At 48.3% G+C, this 21,469-nt stretch overlaps 2 protein-coding genes across 2 annotated transcripts in view; both read left to right on the top strand.

The window, feature by feature from the left end:
- LOC149325623 (innexin shaking-B-like) overlaps positions 1-21,469 on the top strand; it is a 438,384-nt gene that overhangs the window by 227,483 nt on the left and 189,432 nt on the right. The gene's annotated exons all lie outside the window — the stretch shown is intronic.
- LOC149325624 (uncharacterized) lies at positions 4,276-6,447 on the top strand. The gene has a single exon (XM_089564352.1). It carries the CDS (start codon positions 4,627-4,629, stop codon positions 6,445-6,447), a length of 1,821 nt encoding a protein of 606 aa, XP_089420478.1. The 5' UTR covers positions 4,276-4,626.

Genomic DNA, 21,469 nt, shown 5'->3' with positions numbered 1-21,469 from the left:
AATGTACTGCTGCAAACATTATTGCCGGGATGTTGTATCGTCCACCCGACCTGTATGACGGCTTTGCAGATGAATTTTGTAGCTTACTGACCGATGTGCGTACGCGTTTTCCAAATTCTGTCCTAATTATGTTTGGTGAATTTAATTTCCCAGGTATCAATTGGGAAACACTATCTGTTTCTCCAAGGGACAAGGATGCGCACGCTTTCCCACAGACTTGATTTTCACCTCACTCAGCTCACTACAAAGCCCACGTGCTCCTCAGGTAACACTGCACACATTCTCGACTTGATTCCAACCAAGAATCCCGATGTTTGTTCCAAAATATTTCACCTTAGTGGTCTTTCTGACCATGACATTATTACTGGCTGCATCAATTGCAGAACTATCGAAACAAAAACTACCACCAAGCTGATCATGTGTTATAGCAGAGCTAATTTTGACCAAATGAATCATGAGTTAACCTCTTTTTCTGAGCGGTTCTTGGCTGAATCTTCATTCCGTTCCATCGAACAGCTGTGGATAGTGCTTAAAACTGCTCTAATTAACCTCATTACAAAATACATACCGGTTATCACAATTAAGTGCAGACAAAGTGCGCCCTGGTTCAGTGGGCGGCTGAAAAGAGCTAATAATAAGTTTCCTTGTGTTTCCGTGTTTTTCTGTGCACCGTTTTTTGTTGGATCGTTACCAATTAGCCCAACTTTCTGCTTTACACAATCTTTACAAACTGACCTCGAATCTATTAACACTTGGTGCCAGTTGTGGCTTATGACACTATATCGCTCTAAGACAAAGCTCGTCTCCTTTACTAGAAATTCTTATCGCATCCCAACCACCTACTCTCTTAATGACATAACCGTTGAGGCAACTAGGAGTTTACCCTCAATCAGACTTAACCTGGAACTATGGTATTAACTTGAATCTAGCAGTTGCTAAACATTCTCTTGGCCTTTTAGAACGTAACCTTTCACATTCTCCGGCGCATGTGCGTAAACTTGCTGATATTAAATTAATTCGACCTAAAATTGAGTACGCTTGCGCCATATGGGACCCACATCAAGCCTACATGAAAGATAACATAGAATCCCTGCAAAACCGTGCTGCTCTTTTAGATTATTCTGATTACTCACGTTTTACTAGCGTCACGGCGTTAAAAAGCTCGTGCTGGACTTGACAGCCTTTCCCATCGTCGCAAACAGGCTTGCTTAACTCTTTTCCACAAAATTTACCATCATCTGTTGCTTCACGACGATTTCTTTCACTTACCCTCAGCAGTGTTTCCACGCCGTGACCATCCTTTCAAGATCAAACGCATCACATGCCACACTTCAAGTTTTGCCAACTCATTCATACCAAAACGATTATTGATTGAAACCGGCTGCCTTCTACAATCGCAACTGAAACGAATGCGACATCATTTCATGAACTTTTAAAAACTCAAAGCGATATATATTTTTCTTCTAGTTCCGTTCTGCTCACCGTAATGTGTTTGAGTTTAGTTTTTTCGTTCTGTTTATTACATTGTTTATATCTGTTTTTTTTCTTTTTGATCATTTGACGTTTTGTTTTTCCGCCACATTTTGATACTTGCTTCATGTACTTGCTTCATGTTCGAATTTTTACCATCTTTATGTAATCATCATCATCATCAGCCTGACTACACCCACTGCAGGGCAAAGGCCTCTCCCATGTCTCTCCAATTAACCCTGTCCTTTGCTAGTTGCCGCCACTGTATCCCCGCAAACTTCTTAATCTCATCCGCCCACCTAACTTTCTGCCGTCCCCTGCTACGTTTGCTTTCTCTTGGAATCCACTCCGTTACCCTTAAGGACCAGCGGTTATCTTCCCTTCGCATTACATGCCCTGCCCAAGCCCACTTCTTCCTCTTGATTTCAACTAGGATGTCATTAACCCGCGTTTGTTCCCTCACCCACTCCGCCCTCTTCCGATCTCTTAACGTCACACCTATCATTTTCCTTTCCTTTATGTAATAGGGGATGGTAAAACACCACGAACACCACGAACGCTCGTGGTGTTCGTCTCTCGTCTCTTGTGTCCTCGTCTTGTGCTGCGCTACAGTGTATTGGAACTATGTACCAACAAGCCCAAAAACCCGCGCTACTGAACTATATTTATGGGTATCTTGATATAAACAAATTATGCACAATTGTAGATCCGTGGATGTGAAACATGCTATGTTGCCATCATACAATGGGTGTATTTATGGAAGGGGGTGGTCACATTTTAAAATGTACTTCTTGAACTTTTTTCGTTGAGAAAAAGGCGTTCAGAATGGTTATTTTATGTAAAATTTGTCTTCTGGAGGGAGGCGACACCCTCACCCCCATTCATCCTCCGCTGCCGTCTACTATATGCACTTTGGCTCTCTCCATTTCTGTCACCTCTATGAGTGGCTCTTGGAGTTGTGAATCAAAAGTCATTCTTGGCACAGCCACCATTACAACACATTATGATACTACATTCTGCGTTCAGGGTCCGCAACTAACTTTTTAGTATATTTGCCCATTCTCAATGCTGTATGAGAAAGCGTTCTTTGCATGTCCAGATACACGAAAACATGTTCTGAAGATAAATATAGTATTTAAGGCCAACAACAGAATTTTTCTTATCCTCACTGCTGCGGCAGCACGCACTGTCGACACAACCAGCTTCCCAAACATCCGCAATGGAAACAGATTGCAACATTCAGCAACTAGAGCAGCATTAAAAGGCAGGTTGAACACTAAGGTGGGGTGTGACCATGTATGGTAGCACTGTTCACGACTCAGCCGAAAGCAGACACGTGCGCCCTCATTTAGCATAAAACTGAGAGGATTACGTTATCCACCAGAGAACGCGATTAAAGTGTGACCAGTATGTGGGACACTTTTATGCAAGCATTGCATGCAAGCATTGCGTTGCTAAGATCTTAAATGAGCTTACGGCTAAGGTTGCAAAGCTGGGAGATGATGTTACAGAAGTTAAAACATCCATTCAGTTTATGAGTGACAAATTTCATGCCATTCAAACTAGCCTTGCCGAACACTGCGCAGATCTAAAGGATCTGCGGAAGGATCACGATGCCCTGAAAAAAGGAACGGAAGAACTGAAGAATGAATTAGCTGACACTAGAGCAGACCTTATTGAAATTAAACAGTACAGTAGACTAAACAACATTGAAATTAAAAGACTGCCTCAAAACTCCTCGGAATGTCTTGAGGACACTCCAACTTCTTGGCGAGCAACTACGAACTACAATTGAAACTTACTAAATTGATGTTGTACACAGGGTCACCACAAAAGAAAAAGGGAAACCAACGTTATCGTCAGGTTCACCAGGAGCTCTTCTCAAAACAAGGTGCTCCATGCAGCAAACAAGAAAAGGCTAACTACATCACATTTTGGCTTTGAAGGCACAAATCCCATCTACATAAACGAATATCTTTGTCCGGAGTACAAGATACTAGACACGTACAAGCGCTAAAAAACACGGACAGAGAAGAGAATTGGACAACACGAGCGCTTACTTTCAACTGAAGGTTTATTGATACACAAGCACAATTTTATACACCTTGCTGCATGACGTCAAACTGATAGCCCTGCCGACATCACGTGGCTGCTCCCAAACACATTATTTCCTTTTTACTCAGCGTGACAGATGGTGCGCTGACGCAGGATGGACCGGCTTTTCTAATCAAATCTGCCTCTATTATCTCTCTCACATCCTGACAACTATGTTTGGCCACAATCTTGCATGAGCCGAAGACAGGTTTACATGGTTTCTTATTCTTTACAGCACAATCATGACAATGTTCAGAAAGATTACCGTCTCTATAATTGCCTACCTTCCTCCTGTGTTCCAGTAATCTTTCGTTCAGACATCGGCCAGTTTGACCGATGTACCTGGAGCCACACGATAGAGGAATGTCATAGACCACACCAGAAACACATGCTACAAAAGGATCCCGGTGCTTGATACCGCATGGTTCTTTAGGCTTTAGAAAAGGATTAGTCAACTTGACTAGTTTTTCCAACTTCTCAGGCGCCGAAACGTCGTTTAAAGTGTTCATTGTTATTTTGGTCGGTGTTCTGCCTTCTTCTTCATGTACACCCCCGACCAGACGGGTTTCCGTCCAACCCTGGACTTCATCAACTTACGCCGGTCGTATGGCCAAAGAGCAATCACCGAAATCCGTCGATTTACTTCCGTGACTACTCGAGTGGCATCATTCAAAGGTCACTTGAACTTCAACATGACATGCAAGGTCTCATTCCTCGGTCCCTCCGCCTCAGCAGGCCCGTTGCAACAAGTTTCGGCTACAGTGTGTCGCCAAGGCTGAACGACTTCTACTACAGGCAAGAATTTTAGATTGCAAGCAAACGATTAGGAAACTAGAAAACGAAGCTTTCTTTGCACGACGCCAGCTAGAGCACCAGTACTCAGCAGTTTTCCCAAGCGTGCAGCTACACGCCAATTTTTAGGCCAAATCAACTGCAGCCAGAGCAGAACAGTCTCACGAAAACAAACTCAACAGGCTTGCACATCAGGATAGGCCTGCATGCAGCAACGTCACTTTGTCAACAGTTCACAACCTGTCCTCGTATAAGCCTAATCCGGCTGAAATGTCCGTACTCAACTTGGGCCTCAACTTCAATGTGGCGCCGGCGCCAGACAAAAGAAAAATTGTATGCGCGGTGGAGAATGCAATCAGCAAGGTGGAACCATTCCGCCGCGAAGAAGCACGTACTCGCGCGATCGGCGCTCTTTCAAGGCTGCGTCCGCTTCAGGCCTCCTCGACACTCTCTTCAGCTCAGCGCAACGCAATCAAGCAACTCCTGGCTAATGCCGATTTGGTCATTCTACCAGCTGACAAAGGAAATTCCACTGTTCTTCTCGACAAGGTCGACTACAAGAGCAAAATGCTGGCCCTGCTGAATGACCAGAGCACTTACGTGCGTCTCAAGAAGGACCCAACGGCAAAGATACAGACACAGTTGCAAAAGCTTCTATCGGACGTCTTTCGAGTGGTGCCACCCCAGCACAAGTCCCTCTATTTCGCGCTACTATGTCACAATGGCTCAGCTCCGGCGTTGTATGGCCTTCCTAAGATACACAAAACCGATGTTCCAATGAGGCCTACCGTAGATTTCACCCGTTCACCCCTCTACAAGCTCTCCGGCTTCCTGCATCGCATACTTGCTCCGCTCGTCGGAAGAACCCCCACCAATGTGCGTCATTCTGCTGACTTTATAGAAAAAGTTCGAAACGTGCGTCTTGACGACTGTGACATGATGGTCTCTTTTGATGTCAAGTCGCTCTTCACGAGCGTTCCAATTGACTTAGCAGTCGAGGTTTGCGCGGCAGCCCTGGAATCTGATGCCACTTTGCCTGGCAGGTCGCCAATCGATGTACCGGATCTCAGGCGACACCTGCATTTCTGCCTGAGTAACACTTATTTTACTTTCGACCATGTGTTTTACAAACAAGTTCACGGCACAGCCATGGGCGCTTCAGTTTCTGTTACCGCTGCAAACCTAACAATGGAATGGCTGGAAAGCCGCGCACTAGATTCATTCAGCCCACAACCAAAGATTTTTGTGCGGTACGTCGATGACTGTTTTTCTATTATCAAGAAGGATGCTTTACTTGATTTCACAGCGCATCTTAACAGCATTGAAGGAGCCATCCAGTTCACAGTCGAACAAGAAGAGAAGGGACAGCTTCCATTTTTGGACGTCTTAGTGAAACGAAGCCAAACCGCACTCTCATTCAAAGTGTACAGAAAGAGCACTCATACTGGCCGCTATCTTCACTTTAACTCCCTTCACCCAGCCTCTCACAAGAGATCAGTGGTTGCCTCGCTTTTTCGTCGAGCAGACCGCATCTGCACAGAGCCAGAGGACGCCAAAGCCGACCGTCTAAGAGTTCGCAAGGACCTCTCCGAATGTGGCTACCCGTTGCCTTTCGTCAACGCTGTGGAACGCAAACTGTTGCGACCCCCGCGATCTGACCGTGGCCCAGCCGCCAAAAAACGTGCACCTGTGCCATATGTGCCCGGGATCAGCGAAACCTTAGCGCGCATCCTGCGTTCTTACGACGTCGAGGTGTCACATGTGCCGGCGAAGAAGTTGCGGCAAACTCTCGTGAACGTTAAAGACTGCCTGCCAAAGGAAAATTTTCCGGGCGTAGTGTACAGTATACCGTGTAGAGACTGTCACCATGTGTATGTGGGTGAAAGTGGAAACTTTGTTAAAAGATTGAAACAACACCAGTATGATGTTGAAAACAAGAAAGCTTCGTCAAATGCACTCGCCGAACATTCCGAAAGCAGGCAGCATGACATAGATTGGAGCAATGCGCGCATTTTTAAAAACCGAAAAGAATCTCAAAAGCCGCCTATAACTGGAATCATTAATCAATCAGACAACCGACCACACTCTTAATCGCACTGACGGGGCACTTCCTAGTGCATACGCCCGCTGCCTAGGGCACATTTTAAAGCATAAATAGCCAGCCTTTTCACGTCTGTACCTTTATGTGAGCAAGTGTAAGGTCGTCGCTTGCACCCGCTTGTACGCGTTTCTTTTCCTTGTGTTTTTTTTTATACAGTTACGCCCCGAGCCGCTTCGCCGGGATGCCGGGCGTCCCGGGCGGGGAGGAAACTTTTGTCTTTTGTATGCTGTTTCGAGTTCTGTTTCGTACAGCGGTACCCCGAGCCGCGTCGGCGGGGTGCCGCGTGCCTTCGGGGGCGGACCTTTTGTTTGTCTGTTGTTTGTCGTGCGGAGCGGCCCCCTGGACGGACCGCGCGTTCATCACCCGCATTTGAGATGTTTGTTTCCGCGGGTGGACTCGCACTTTGCGTGGAGTGAGCATTGAGTGTGCAACTGGTTTAGTTGGGTCTCGTTCTAGCACTGACATGTAAGGCGTCGTGTGTCCCCGTAGACGGCGCCGCTTCGCGCATGTGCGGGGCTCCGGACGCCTTCGACAGACCACACCCCACACATCTGTTAGGTGCCTGGGTTTGCGTTGTTTTTCTTTGCCGTATGTCGCAGCCACTGGTCGTAAATTTGCGCTTCTCTGCGGGGATGGGTATCCTAACCTTGCGGACCAAGGCCCAGACGCGCCGGCGCCCCAGCCCCATCCGCGGTACATGGATTCCCCGAAACCGGGGGAAAGCGTCCTTGGTAATATGAGAGCGCTGAACGAATACATGTTTTTGTAGAAGCCCAGCCACGGCCGCGAGCTCTGAGCGGGCGGCAGTTGAGGTCGGAGCTGGGTAGGAGACGGACTTCCTCCCGCATGCTCGCTTAGGACGACGGACTGTCCTAAGCCCAGGGGCGGCCCAGCTCAGTTATTCTTTTCTATGCTGCTGTCATCATTATAACTGTACTGTACCTTTTTATTGCAGTCAAGTGTTAATTAAATAAGTGTTCTCAGTTAATCCGGCGGAATCGAGAGGTTCATTGGGCGAAGCAGGGAAACAGGACCTACTAAGAAGAAAGAAGAAACTACAAGCAACAACGAGTGAAGAAGAAGAAAGAACAAACAAAACAACAAGGACTAGAACACACAACATAATTGTTTTACTGGCGCAGCCTGCGACAGGATCGCCGTTTCCTGTCAGACTTCGGCGAACATCAGGCATTTCGAGGACGAAGACGATCGGGCCGACGGACCGTGCCTGAGAAACGTCTCCGCCGGAAAGAGGACAGCAGCTGAAGAATTATCACAGCATAGTGGCCAATGGACCGAGCCAGCTGTGCTTGCCGTGCCGACGGACCGGCACGTGGACTGCTGAACTACTAGCGACGCAGCAACAAGAGGCGTCCAGCACTGCGGCCAACGGACCGAGCCAGCGGTACTGAACGCTTCAAGGTTCAAGGGAAAAACAGATCAGCGCTGAGCGACTGACGACGCAGGAGCCATCGACTCCCAGCGCAGCGGTCGACGTGCGGAACAACCGGCTCTGGGTGTGTCAACGGACCGACACATTAGCGCTGACGGACTAGCGCTACAGCAGCCGCAGAGTTCCGGCTCGACGGACAACGGATTGAGCCAGCGGTGCCATTAAACCACAAGAGGCACATCAGCCGCTGACGGACTAGCGGTGTGCTTTCGCGTTCGCCCTGCCTCACATCGAGAGCGACAACGGAAAGCAGCGAGAGCTACGGGCGGCAAGGGACGGAGACTGCGCCTAAATTCGACCGGAGGGAGAGACGCAAGATCAACAGACGCGGGTGTCTCGGGGACGACAGGGCATGCAATTCCTGTAGGAAGGTGAGTGGTCTTTCTGCTGGTCCTCGGAACCCACTGACGCGGAGTTGAGGCGTTAAGGCGAGCCACAGTCTTTTGTATGATCCTACGTAGCGGTGCAGTGGTGGCAAAAATGAATACGGATGAAAGTGGGAGTAACGCCACGGAGTCTAGCATAGATCAACTGACGGGGACAGAAAGTGTGATGGGAGTAGCGAAGGGGGCAGGTAATTCATCAGATTCAGATGTGGCCATGCGGCGGCTGGAGATGGAGATGGAATTGGAGTTGAGGAAAACTACGCTGCTTATCGAGCGAGAGAGAACCCGGCAGTTGGAGCTGCAAACCGGTTCAGTACAGGGCTCGCAAGCGGGCGGGCGGCAAACGCGCGAAGAGACGCTTGCATATTTTGCTAAGCGTCTAAAGAGTTTGCTGACCCCGATTCCAAAAGATCCAGAAGTGCCGGTATGGCTTGAAGGGATCGAGGGCATTTTTCGCTCATATAAGGTGCCGGACGAGGTTAAGAGCCATTTACTTTTGCCTCTTGTAAGTGGGCGGATCCCACACCTGTTCTCCAAGCTCTCTACCGAAGAGCTCGACAGCTACGATCAGGTCAGAAAGACAATTTTGTCCGAGCTCCGTCTGTCCCCAGGTGACTACCTCAGGCAGTTCCGCAACGCCGTGCCGGCGCTAAACGAGACCTGGCAACACTTCGCGTCGAGAATTGAGAGCTACTATGCTTTTTACATGTCGGCACGGGGAATCAAAACAATCGAGGACCTCACTGCGCTGAATGTGGCAGACCAAATGAAGCAGGCGCTAAGCACCGAGGCCTACAAATATGTCAAGAGAGAGGAAGGAGACAGCTGGGTTAAGCCTCACGAAGTAGCGAAGCTAGTGGAGGCGTTCGAGGACTGTGAGGGAAAAGGATCAGGCAAGAGGCAAACATTCGCTGCCGAAAGCCCCTCCGGAGTCCACAAACCATCGTGTCCGCAAAATTCCGCCCCAGCTTCCCGGGAAAAGTCGCCTCCTTCGAAATCCTTGGCATGCTTCATTTGCAACGGCCCACATTTTGCGCGGTCATGTCCTATGAACCAGGGAGCTGGCAGTACGCAGCAGAAAAGCGTGAACAGGGTAGCGCAGGCTGATTATAACGTCGCTGACAGCTGTAGCGGCGGAGCTACGGATATTGCCGAGCAGAGAGCTAACGTTGATGTTCAGTCCGGTGCGGAGACACCCAGGACAGAAGAACTAAATTCGCCAAAGTACGTTGACTTGAAATGCGGCGACGTGTTTGTGAGAGCGCTAATCGACACGGGCGCCGAAATCACAGTGATTAAAGAGGGCGCTATACCTAGCAACCTGACGGAGGATGTTGGCAACATCACACTTGTTGCCGCGTTTGGTGCTAAAGTAGTAGCAAAACTAGCTCGGGTACCACTTGTCTTAACAGCAGGTGACAGTCGGCAGGTGAGAGGAGCTGCACAGCTGCTATGCGCCGTAACGAAGGAGCTGGCGTCGAAAGACGCAGACTGCTTGCTCTCCAAAGGGGCTTGGCACCTGCTTGAACGGACACGAAGCAGCGCTTGCAGAATGCCCGACAATAGAAGTAAGGTGGCGAACACCTTACATGCAGGCAGCTGGCAGGTCGAAGAGTCTCCGTCGTCGGAGAACATCGAGACAGATCTGAGTACAGATGAGGTACGCGTAGCGGTAAACGAGACGCTCGCCGAGGAAACGAGACCACCACAGAATCGGGTATCCTGCGAGGCGCAGCGATTGAACCAAAGCCTGGCAGATGCTTTGCCTGTGGTGACTGGAACCAAAAACAAGAGCCGCCATCGCCATCTGTGGTTTCCGAGGGCTGGTATAGGGACCACTTCAGTGGTTGTTGTCATGTAAGATGCATCTACACGGTGCCATGTTATACGCCTTGCATGTGGCGACTACATTTTTGTATCACGTAACACGGCACCGCATAGTTTTTTTGAAACAGTTGCATTCTGAGCATTAGGGTAGTGCTAACGACGACCTTTAATTGTTACTTATCGTGTGCAACAACCAGTGAGGTTGTTGCAACGATCTTAGAAGGGGCGTGTAAGGTCGTCGCTTGCACCCGCTTGTACGCGTTTCTTTTCCTTGTGTTTTTTTTATACAGTTACGCCCCGAGCCGCTTCGCCGGGATGCCGGGCGTCCCGGGCGGGGAGGAAACTTTTGTCTTTTGTATGCTGTTTCGAGTTCTGTTTCGTACAGCGGTACCCCGAGCCGCGTCGGCGGGGTGCCGCGTGCCTTCGGGGGCGGACCTTTTGTTTGTCTGTTGTTTGTCGTGCGGAGCGGGCCCCCTGGACGGACCGCGCGTTCATCACCCGCATTTGAGATGTTTGTTTCCGCGGGTGGACTCGCACTTTGCGTGGAGTGAGCATTGAGTGTGCAACTGGTTTAGTTGGGTCTCGTTCTAGCACTGACATGTAAGGCGTCGTGTGTCCCCGTAGACGGCGCCGCTTCGCGCATGTGCGGGGCTCCGGACGCCTTCGACAGACCACACCCCACACATCTGTTAGGTGCCTGGGTTTGCGTTGTTTTTCTTTGCCGTATGTCGCAGCCACTGGTCGTAAATTTGCGCTTCTCTGCGGGGATGGGTATCCTAACCTTGCGGACCAAGGCCCAGACGCGCCGGCGCCCCAGCCCCATCCGCGGTACATGGATTCCCCGAAACCGGGGGAAAGCGTCCTTGGTAATATGAGAGCGCTGAACGAATACATGTTTTTGTAGAAGCCCAGCCACGGCCGCGAGCTCTGAGCGGGCGAAAGTTGAGGTCGGAGCTGGGTAGGAGACGGACTTCCTCCCGCATGCTCGCTTAGGACGACGGACTGTCCTAAGCCCAGGGGCGGCCCAGCTCAGTTATTCTTTTCTATGCTGCTGTCATCACTATAACTGTACTGTACCTTTTTATTGCAGTCAAGTGTTAATTAAATAAGTGTTCTCAGTTAATCCGGCGGAATCGAGAGGTTCATTGGGCGAAGCAGGGAAACGGGACCGACTAAGAAGAAAGAAGAAACTACAAGCAACAACGAGTGAAGAAGAAGAAAGAACAAACAAAAAAACAAGGACTAGAACACACAACATAATTGTTTTACTGCAAGGCTCCCGTGTGGGAGCCGAAACGTCGTTTAAAGTGTCCATTTTATTTTGGTCGGTGTTCTGCCTTCTTCTTCAAATCTAAAAACTGTAAAATACCATCTTTTGGAATTTCATGCGTCAGTACTAAAGGATTAAAACACTCACCAAAAAGGGCTAAAAGCTGACTGACAGTGGTCGAGAAATCACTGCACCCTTGTAATAAAATTAAAAAATCATCGACGTATCTACAAACAGTCACATTGTTAAAAACCTTCAGGCGGTCAGAAACGACTCTGTCACAATGAGCTAAAACTATATCACTAAGAACTGGGGCAATACAAGAGCCTATACAAACCCTTTGCTTTTGAATGAAAACCTGGTCATTCCATTCAATGTAAGTTGACCTGAGATAAAATGAAAGCAATTCCAGAAAACCTACGGACAAACCTGCTGCGTTTTGAAAAGCTATTGACCCAAAACAATCAATGCACTCTTGCACACATCTGAGTGAGTTTTTCCTGTGGCACGGAGTAGTATAAATCCTTTATGTCAAAACAGCAGGCCAGAATACCTTTGTCATGATTCTCCTCCAAGAACTCCAAAACTTTTTCAGAGGACCGAATTTGAAAGGGTTGGTTGGTTTATGGGGTTTAACGTCCCAAAGCGACTAAGGCTATGAGAGACGCCGTAGTGGAGGGCTCCGGAATTTTCGACCACCTGGTGTTCTTTAACGTGCACTGACATCGCACAGTACACGGGCCTCGAATTTCTCCTCCAAAGAAATTCAACCGCCGCGGCCGGGATCGAACCCGCGTCTTTCGGGCTAGCAGCCGAGCACCATAGCCACTGAGCCACCGCGGCGGCGAATTTGAAAGGGATCGTCAATCGTTAAAAGATTTAGTTTGCTCTGCAGGAAGACTGCGACTGATTTTTGCCACGTGCCATTTTCCGATACAATCACCCTGAGGGGACACTCCACTTTGTGTGTTTTAGCGGTGAACAGGAACTGCAAAAAAAAACAGCATTGCTTTTTTCGATGTTTTTCGCTAATCTTTCAAGGTTTAGTTTCTTACACAGAGCTTTGCCTGCCAACCGTAGTTTCTTCCCAGATACCGCTTGCGCCTTTTGCATGACTGACAGTACGGCTTCCATGGCCTTCTTTCCAAATTGATCTCTTGTCAACACAACAAACCCACCTTCTTTATCTGAACGAAGAACGGACAGATTATCCCTTCTCAAATTTGAAGCTAAACGACTGAGCGAAACACGTTAATTACACTCCTACCGCGATTTAGCACGTCAACCCCCTCCGAAATGCACCTTTCGGCTTCACTGACATCAGCAGAACGCGAAACACGTCGAACAAGGGACAACTGTTCCGGATCACTCAACTTTGGCTCAACGGCGAACTTGGGTCCAAGACCGAGGATGCGATCCATGTTATCCGGTAGATGAACTTGGCCAAAGGACGACTTCACACCTCGTCGAGGAGGGCCGTTTTGGTTGGGCGGCTCGAAGTTTCTTCAGCTCCTGTTGCCACAAGCACTCAGTGAGGCGGTCCACTGATACGAAGATGGAACGCAGGTCTCCATTCCTTCCTGTTGACTTTGTGGTATCCTGAAGACTCGTGTAGAGTAGATGCCTGTACAGGCGTGCTTGACGCCGCCACTCTGAACTCAGAATTTTGCATATCCTCGTAGCATGCCCAACTGATGGTATAAAACCACCAAAAGACATTCTGACGTCATCTGGTAGAAGCTTGTTCCGGATGCAAAAGGACAACGCACGCCCACGGCATTCGGCTTGCGAAAGCAGAGAAGCGACGAAGCAAGGTTGTAGAGACGAACACGAAGAAAGAGGGCCCGATGTTTATTTATTTATTTATTTCAGTATACTGAAAGCCAGAAACTTCGTTAAAACATTAAGTTGGGCTAGTTGGTAACGGCTTGAAGGAATCATATTCTTAGCGGTAAGAAACAGACACAACACCAAGATACACATACACAGGACACCCGCTAGACTTCAACTATCTTTACTGGACACTTGTACGACATAAATATGTATCACTGAGCACACGCAGGTGCCTCGTCATCCGCATCAGGTCTAACTACGCCCTCCCCTCTCCTGCAAGGCATACGGTTGTGCAGATAAACAATCTCTTTTTCTGCCAACGCCAGGGAGGGAGTGGTTACACACATGTCGCCCGCCTCTTGAATACGAAAGGCTTCGATAATGTCCCTTTCTTTTTTGTCGGCTCCCACATGCATCACAGACGTAGCGTCATATACAGGGATACAGCCTTTACAACTTCTGCAATGCTTCACCAATTCAGCTCCACCGGACAAGGCGGACTACCCTCTAGAATCGGTGAATGCAGTGGTCGAAGCTTTACTACGGGAGCTTGGTGGTGCCAAAGTGAAGGCAGGTGAAGAAAGGCTTAAGCGGCGGGTCGCAATACCGTACGTTCACAGTCTATCCCACCGCCTCAAAAAAGTTGCCCAGAAGTGTGGTGTTGGTTTTCTGTTGACAGCCCCTGAAAAGCTGGTACGATTATGTTCTGCAGTCACTGAAACGAAGAAGCCGTGTTGCCGCAAAAAGCACCAAATGAAGTTTGTAACCTGCCGAACGGGAGTGGTGTACACCATTCCACTTGCCTGTGGCAAGGTATATATTGGCCAGACCGGAAGGTGTGTCAACGACAGGATTAGAGAGCACAGAAGGGATGTTTCATCACAGGCCGGTGGAGCTGAATTGGTGAAGCATTGCAGAAGTTGTAAAGGCTGTATCCCTGTATATGACGCTACGTCTGTGATGCATGTGGGAGCCGACAAAAAAGAAAGGGAAATTATCGAAGCCTTTCGTATTCAAGAGGCGGGCGACATGTGTGTAAGCACTCCCTCCCTGGCGTTGGCAGAAAAAGAGATTGTTTATCTGCGCAACCGTATGCCTTGCAGGAGAGGGGAGGGCGTAGTTAGACCTGATGCGGATGACGAGGCACCTGCGTGTGCTCAGTGATACATATTTATGTCGTATATAGTCCAGTAAAGATAGTTGAAGTCTAGCGGGTGTCCTGTGTATGTGTATCTTGGTGTTTTGTCTGTTTCTTACCGCTAAGAATATGATTCCTGAAAGCCAGAGTTGGCCCAAGCAGGAGAAATGTACGAGAAATGAACTGTACGAGAAATGAAGCTTGAAATGAATGTTGTCCAAGTCTCTTCTCTGTCCGTGTTTTTTAGCGCTTGTACGTGTCTGCTATGAACCAACTAGCCCAAAGGTCTGTGCTCCCGAGCTTCATTTCTCGTACATCGGGCCCTCTTTCTTCGTGTTCATCTCTACAACCTTGCTTCGTCGCTTCTCTGATTTCGCAAGCCGAATGCCGTGGGCGTGCGTTGTCCTTTTGCATCCGGAACAAGCTTCTAGCAGATGACGCCAGAATGTCTTTTATTGGTTTTATACCCTCAGTTGGGCATGCTACGAGGATATGCAAAATTCTGAGATCAGAGTGGCGGCGTCAAGCACGCCTGTACAGGGATCTACTCTACACGAGTCTTCAAGATACCACAAAGTCAACAGGAAGGAATGGAGACCTGCGTTTCATCTTCGTATCAGTGGACCGCCTCACTGAGTGCTTGTGGCAACAGGAGCTGAAGAAACTTCGAGCCGCCCAACCAAAACGGCCCTCCTCGACGAGGTGTGAAGTCAAGTCCTTTGGCCAAGTTCATCTACCGGATAACATGGATCGCATCATCGGCCTTGGACCCAAGTTCGCCGTTGAGCCAAAGTTGAGTGCCCCGGAACAGTTGTCCCTTGTTCGACGTGTTTCGCGTTCTGCTAATGTCAGTGAAGCCGAAAGGTGCATTTCGGAGGGGGTTGACGTGCTAAATCGCGGTAGGAGTGTAATTAACGTGTTTCGCTAAGTCGTTTAGCTTCAAATTAAAAAAGGGATAATCTGTCCGTTCTTCGTTCAGATAAAGAAGGTGGGTTTGTTGTGTTGACAAGAGATAAGTTTGGAAAGAAGGCCATGGAAGCCGTACTGTCAGTCATGCAAAAGGCGCAAGCGGTATCTGGGAAGAAACTACGGTTGGCAGGCAAAGCTCTGTGTAAGAAACTAAACCTTGAAAGATTAGCGAAAAACATCGAAAAAAGCAATGCTGTTTTTTTGCAGTTCCTGTTCACCGCTAAAACACACAAAGTGGAGTGTCCCCTCAGGGTGATTGTATCAGAAAATGGCACGTGGCAAAAATCAGTCGCAGTCTTCCTGCAGAGCAAACTAAATCTTTTAACGATTGACGATCCCTTTCAAATTCGGTCCTCTGAAAAAGTTTTGGAGTTCTTGGAGGAGAATCATGACAAAGGTATTCTGGCCTGCTCTTTTGACATAAAGGATTTATACTACTCCGTGCCACAGGAAAAACTCCTCAGATGTGTGGAAGAGTGCATTGATTGTTTTGGGTCAATAGCTTTTCAAAACGCAGCAGGTTTGTCCGTAGAAGGTTTTCTGGAATTGCTTTCATTTTATCTCAGGTATACTTACATTGAATGGAATGACCAGGTTTTCATTCAAAAGCAAGGGGTTTGTATAGGCTCTTGTATTGCCCCAGTTCTTAGCGATATAGTTTTAGCTCATTGTGACAGAGTCGTTTCTGACCGCCTGAAGGTTTTTAACAATGTGACTGTTTTTAGATACGTCGATGATTTTTTAATTTTATTACAAGGGTGCAGTGATTTCTCGACCACTGTCAGTCAGCTTTTAGCCCTTTTTGGTGAGTGTTTTAATCCTTTAGTATTGACGCATGAAATTCCAAAAGATGGTATTTTACAGTTTTTAGATTTCAAGCTAATTCTCAATGACAAATCGACGTGTTGGGAGTACCATCCAAGAGCTAACAAACCCCTCTTACTGTTTCATTCATCTCATACAAAAGTTGTTAAGAGAGCAATCGCTAAGCAATGCCTAAATAATGCACTAAAAAAGTCGTGTTGCCATTCACTGAGCCATGGTTTCCAAAAGCAAGTGACGCGTCTTCAGTCAGCTGGGTATCCGACAAGCCTCATTGTATCTGTATCTGAAGGAATGTTGAAAACCGTAAAGAGAAAAGACAAGAACCAGATCGAAGCAAATGGAAACAGAACGGTAGTCATCCCCTATTTGCACAACACCTCCCATCGCCTAAAGAAGATTGCGAAACGCAGTGACGTCAGAGTAGTGTTTTCGGCGCCTGAGAAGTTGGAAAAACTAGTCAAGTTGACTAATCCTTTTCTAAAGCCTAAAGTACCATGCGGTATCAAGCACCTGGATCCTTTTGTACCATGTGTTTCTGGTGTGGTCTATGAAATTCCTTTATCGTGTGGCTCCAGGTACATCGGTCAAACTGGCCGATGTCTGAACGAAAGATTACTGGAACACAGGAGGAAGGTAGGCAATTATAGAGACGGTAATCTTTCTGAACATTGTCATGATTGTGCTGTAAAGAATAAGAAACCATGTAAACCTGTCTTCAGCGCATGCAAGATTGTGGCCAAACATAGTTGTCAGGATGTGAGAGAGATAATAGAGGCAGATTTGATTAGAAAAGCCGGTCCATCCTGCGTCAGCGCACCATCTGTCACACTGACTAAAAAGGAAATAATGTTTTTGGGAGCAGCCACGTGATGTCGGCAGGGCTATCAGTTTGACGTCATGCAGCAAGGTGTATAAAATTGTGCTTGTGTATCAATAAACCTTCAGTTGAAAGTAAGCGCTCGTGTTGTCCAAGTCTCTTCTCTGTCCGTGTTTTTTAGCGCTTGTACGTGTCTGCTATGAACCAACTAGCCCAAAGGTGAAAGTACATATAAACAGCGCTAAACGACAGGACTAGAAGAGGAGTAGACAAACACGGCGCCGTGTTTGTCTACTCCTCTTTTAGTCCTGTCGTTTAGCGCTGTTTATATGTACTTTCGCCATGGAACACCAACTCGCCCAATCTACTGTTCTTCTATAGCCCAAAGGTCTGTGCTCCTTTACAAGATACTGCTTGGAAAGGCCACTCATCTGCGCAAAGAAAAGCAGTGCAAATTTCCATCGGTATCGCAGGGCAAGATTCTTGTAGGCAAGACTGAAACATCCTCCGTCATTCACATTTCACAAGAAGACGATCTTGCAAAGATTGTATAAATTTCAAATTTGTGAACGAACGCTCAGATGTTCTCAGTACAGGTAGTAAATAACTATCATACTTTGACCTAGAACTTCAAGCTCTTACATAGAAATATTCGTAGCATTAATAGAAACCTGAACAGCCTGTCTTTATTGTAGTGGTCCGCGAAGAACGAGGCAGCGCCTGGGTCCGCTCAGACGGAAGTGTCCCGCCCTCTTTATTGCAAGCTTTATATATACACAACACAACACAAAGGTAGCGCCCTCTGCTAGTCTGTTAGTATCCTTAATCGTCTTAGTGGCGCCCCATCGCGACATCACTACATCCCCCTTTCTCTGGAAACACCTGTAGAGAAGACATTTATAAGTTCAGTCTTCTCGGAGGTGTAACAGGTCTTCCATAGCGTGTTGTCCGCACCTCTGCAGTCGAAGGTGGTGGCTCCGGAGATGGCGAGCTCGAGCCAGGTACCTCCGTGGTTGGGATGCTAGAAGCAGGTAAAGCAGGTAAAGGCCATGGTGGAGTCTTGCGAACGCTGCGCTACTACTAGAACCCAGCGTGCGGAACCTTTGCTGCCAACCTCACCAGTACAGCGTCCCTGGCAACAAGTGGGCGCGGATATGTTTCACCTGAAAGGGCAAGACTTTCTACTGCTGGTGGACTACTATTCACGGTACCCGGAAGTAATCACGCTGCGCAGCACTTCTAGCCAGGCTGTCATTTGGGCTATCAAGAGTGTCATGGCTCGTTTTTGGCATACCATAGGTGCTTCGAAGTGATAACGGTCCTCAGTTTTCATCGCACGAGTTTGCAAGGTTTTCCAGGGAATACGGGTTCGACCACGTCACCAGCAGCCCCGGGTATCCCCAGTCAAACGGCGCAATCGAACGAGCGGTGAGGACTGTAAAAGATGTAAAAGGACTCTAAAGATGGATTCTAGAAGCAGGATGTGGCGGGGTCGAACCAGGCACAGCCGGACCAGCCATGCTCGAACTAGGTACTGGAAGTGGCGGGCTCGAACCCGGTGAGCCAAGCTCTTCATGGCGTGAAGGGGACGAGTTTGAAGCCGGAGAGAGTGCTCCCGACTCGGATACAAAAAGCACTAAATGCCGCCGGTTACGCTGTATTCTACCACCTTCTGTCTCCACGATGTAGGACCGCGGCCGCTGTGCTCGGCTAAGACTTGCGCAGAGCATTTGGCATCAGTTACCCATACCTCCTCTCCCGGAGAAAGCTCCCGGAACCTACGGGCCCATGATGATGATCGAAGTCCTTTGCTTGCTTTCGCTTGGCCGCGCTGTCCTTCCGGAGGAAAGACTTCTGTGACGGTACTTCTGGCAACAGCTTATCGCGAATCCTGGCTACGCGTGTTCGCAAGCGTCTACCCATGATAAGTTGGGAGGGGCTGCAACCGGAAACTACAGGTGTATCTCAGTACACCAGTAAAGCCAGGAAGCAGTCTTCATTTTTGCGGAAAAGATCTTTTACAGTCCTCACCGCTCGCTCGACTGCGCCGTTTGACTGGCGATACCCGGGGCTGCTGGTGACGTGTCGAACCCGTATTTCCTGGAAAACCTTGCAAACTCGTGCGAAGAAAACTTAGGACCGTTATCACTTCGAACCACCTCTGGTATGCCAAAAACGAGCCATGACACTCTTGATAGCCCAAAATGACAGCCTGGGTAGAAGTGCTGCGCAGCGTGATTACTTCCGGGTACCGTGAATAGTAGTCCACCAGCAGTAGAAAGTCTTGCCCTTCCAGGTGGAACAAATTCTCGCCCACTTGTTGCCACGGACGCTGTACTGGTGGGGTTGGCAGCAAAGGTTCCGCCCGCTGGGTTCTCGTAGTAGCGCAGCGTTCGCAAGACTCCACTATGGCCTTTATCTGCTTGCTAATGCTTGTCCACCACACAGCGTCACGGGCTCGTGCATTGCAACGATTCACACCTTGCTGACCCTCATGAATTAAATCCAAGATGGGTCGCCGCAAAGCCTCGGGAATCCAAAGATGACCTCCTTTGAGAAGCAGGCCATCGCGCACAGATAGCTCTCCACGATACGGCCAATACTTCGCGACGTGTATCGGAAGTTTAGACTTCGCCGGCCAGCCGTGTTGACAGAACCGCAGCAGAATGAGACCCTCTCCATCCGAAGACTGGTGTCGACGAATTCTTCAAGACTGACGGGTGCGCCTTCCCGGATAGACCCGACGACTTCGTTCACGTACAGTTCAACCAAGCTTGCTTCGGTAGCCAACGCTGGTGCCACTGGAGCTCTTGAGAGAGTATCTGCGGTGGCTAATAGCTTCCCTGGGACGTACACTATTTTGCACTGGTACCTCATTAGCTTGATCCTTATTCTTTGAATTCTCGTGGGTAAAGCATCAACATCCATTTCCTCAAGCAAGACCGTGAGATGTTGGTGGTCAGTTTCCACAACGAAACATAGGCCTCGAACATACTCATCGAAAGGCCTAACGGCCCAAGCAATTGCCAACGCCTCCTTTTCGGTCTGGCTGTATCTTTGCTCCGTTGGCGTGAGCGAGCGGGACGCGTAAGCAACAGGATGACGCTTACCCGACGGCTAGTCTTGTAACAAAACAGCGCCCAGCCCGAAGGAGCTAGAATCTGCAGACACGATGGTCGGCCGAAGTGGATGATAGCTGGCCATGCAAACGCTGGATGACAGCATGCCCTTTACTCTCGAGAATGCCTCTTGTTGGCTTGGCCCCCATGTCCACTCGCTTTTCTTGTTGAGCAGTTCTCGGATGGGTGCTGTAGCTTCGGACAAGTGCGGTAAAAACCTTCCTACATGGTTAATCATACCAAGACGTCTCCGCACTCCACCCAGCTCAACTGGGGGTTCCATGTGTTTTACGGCCGCAACTTTATCTGGATCGGGCGAGATGCTAGCGCCGCTGACAACCACACCGAGGAAGTTTACGCTTGTAACGCCAAACTTGCACTTTGATTTTTTCAGTGTCAGCCCAGCCTTCCGCAGTCATCCCAGTACTTCCTTCAGGCGTCTGTCATGCTCTGCTTTGTCTCTGCCGAAAACCAGGATATCATCAATTAAAGAGGCAATGGAGAGAGACTTGAGAAACGAAATCTGAGAGCTGCGCACAGAACAGCGTAGTATGACTGACAGCCTTGATTTTGCGCACTCGAAAATCGACGAATTTCAGAAGCTACTCGAAGCTGAGCGACTGAAAAACGAGATACTTAGTTCTAAATGTCAGATGCTAGAAACCAAGACGTCGGACATGGAAAAAGGACTGGTTCATTTAGAACAATACTCGCGGAATTCAAATCTTGAAATCCAGGGGGTCGTTGAAACCGAAAATGAAAGCATTGTTGACATTTTGTCTCACATTGGAACTGCAATCAATGAGCCCATCAGCGAATCCGACGTTGAGGTCTGCCACCGGGTGCCTGCGCGGAATTCCGACAAAAAGAGTATTGTTGTACAATTTAAATCACGGGCAAAAAGAAACTCAACTCTGAAGAAGGCTAAGAAAGTAAGACTAAACAACAGTGACGTAGGACTGAATGACATGACCCCTATCTATGTAAATGAGCATCTTTGCGGAGCTCAAAAGAAACTTCTCGGAATGGCTGTGAAAAGGAAGCACGAATACAAATGGAAGTCGGTTTGGACTAACAATGGAAAAATCCTTGCAAGAAGGTCTGAAAAATCTGAGGTCGTATACATTTCCGAAGAACGGGACCTTTTGAAGATAAGCGGAGGTGCATCTGCCGAATTTCAGGAGCCAAATTTAACTAGTCCTTCAGAATGAGGTACCATGATCTCATTCTTCCCCACCGTCTCAGGCTTAAACCACAGTCACTTATTTCACTCTTGCACTTAAATACTCGTTCTGCAGAAAATAAAAATGACGAAATTCATGCTTTTATTAAGCAATTCCATTTCGACTTTACCATTCTCATGTTTACTGAAACA

The sequence above is a fragment of the Amblyomma mixtum genome, chromosome 10 (genome assembly GCF_055824585.1).
Source record: "Amblyomma mixtum isolate Tamu chromosome 10, ASM5582458v1, whole genome shotgun sequence".
Classification (NCBI taxonomy): domain Eukaryota; kingdom Metazoa; phylum Arthropoda; class Arachnida; order Ixodida; family Ixodidae; genus Amblyomma; species Amblyomma mixtum.
Note: the sequence above shows the minus strand (reverse complement) of the source record. Positions and strands in the feature narration are given on the sequence as shown.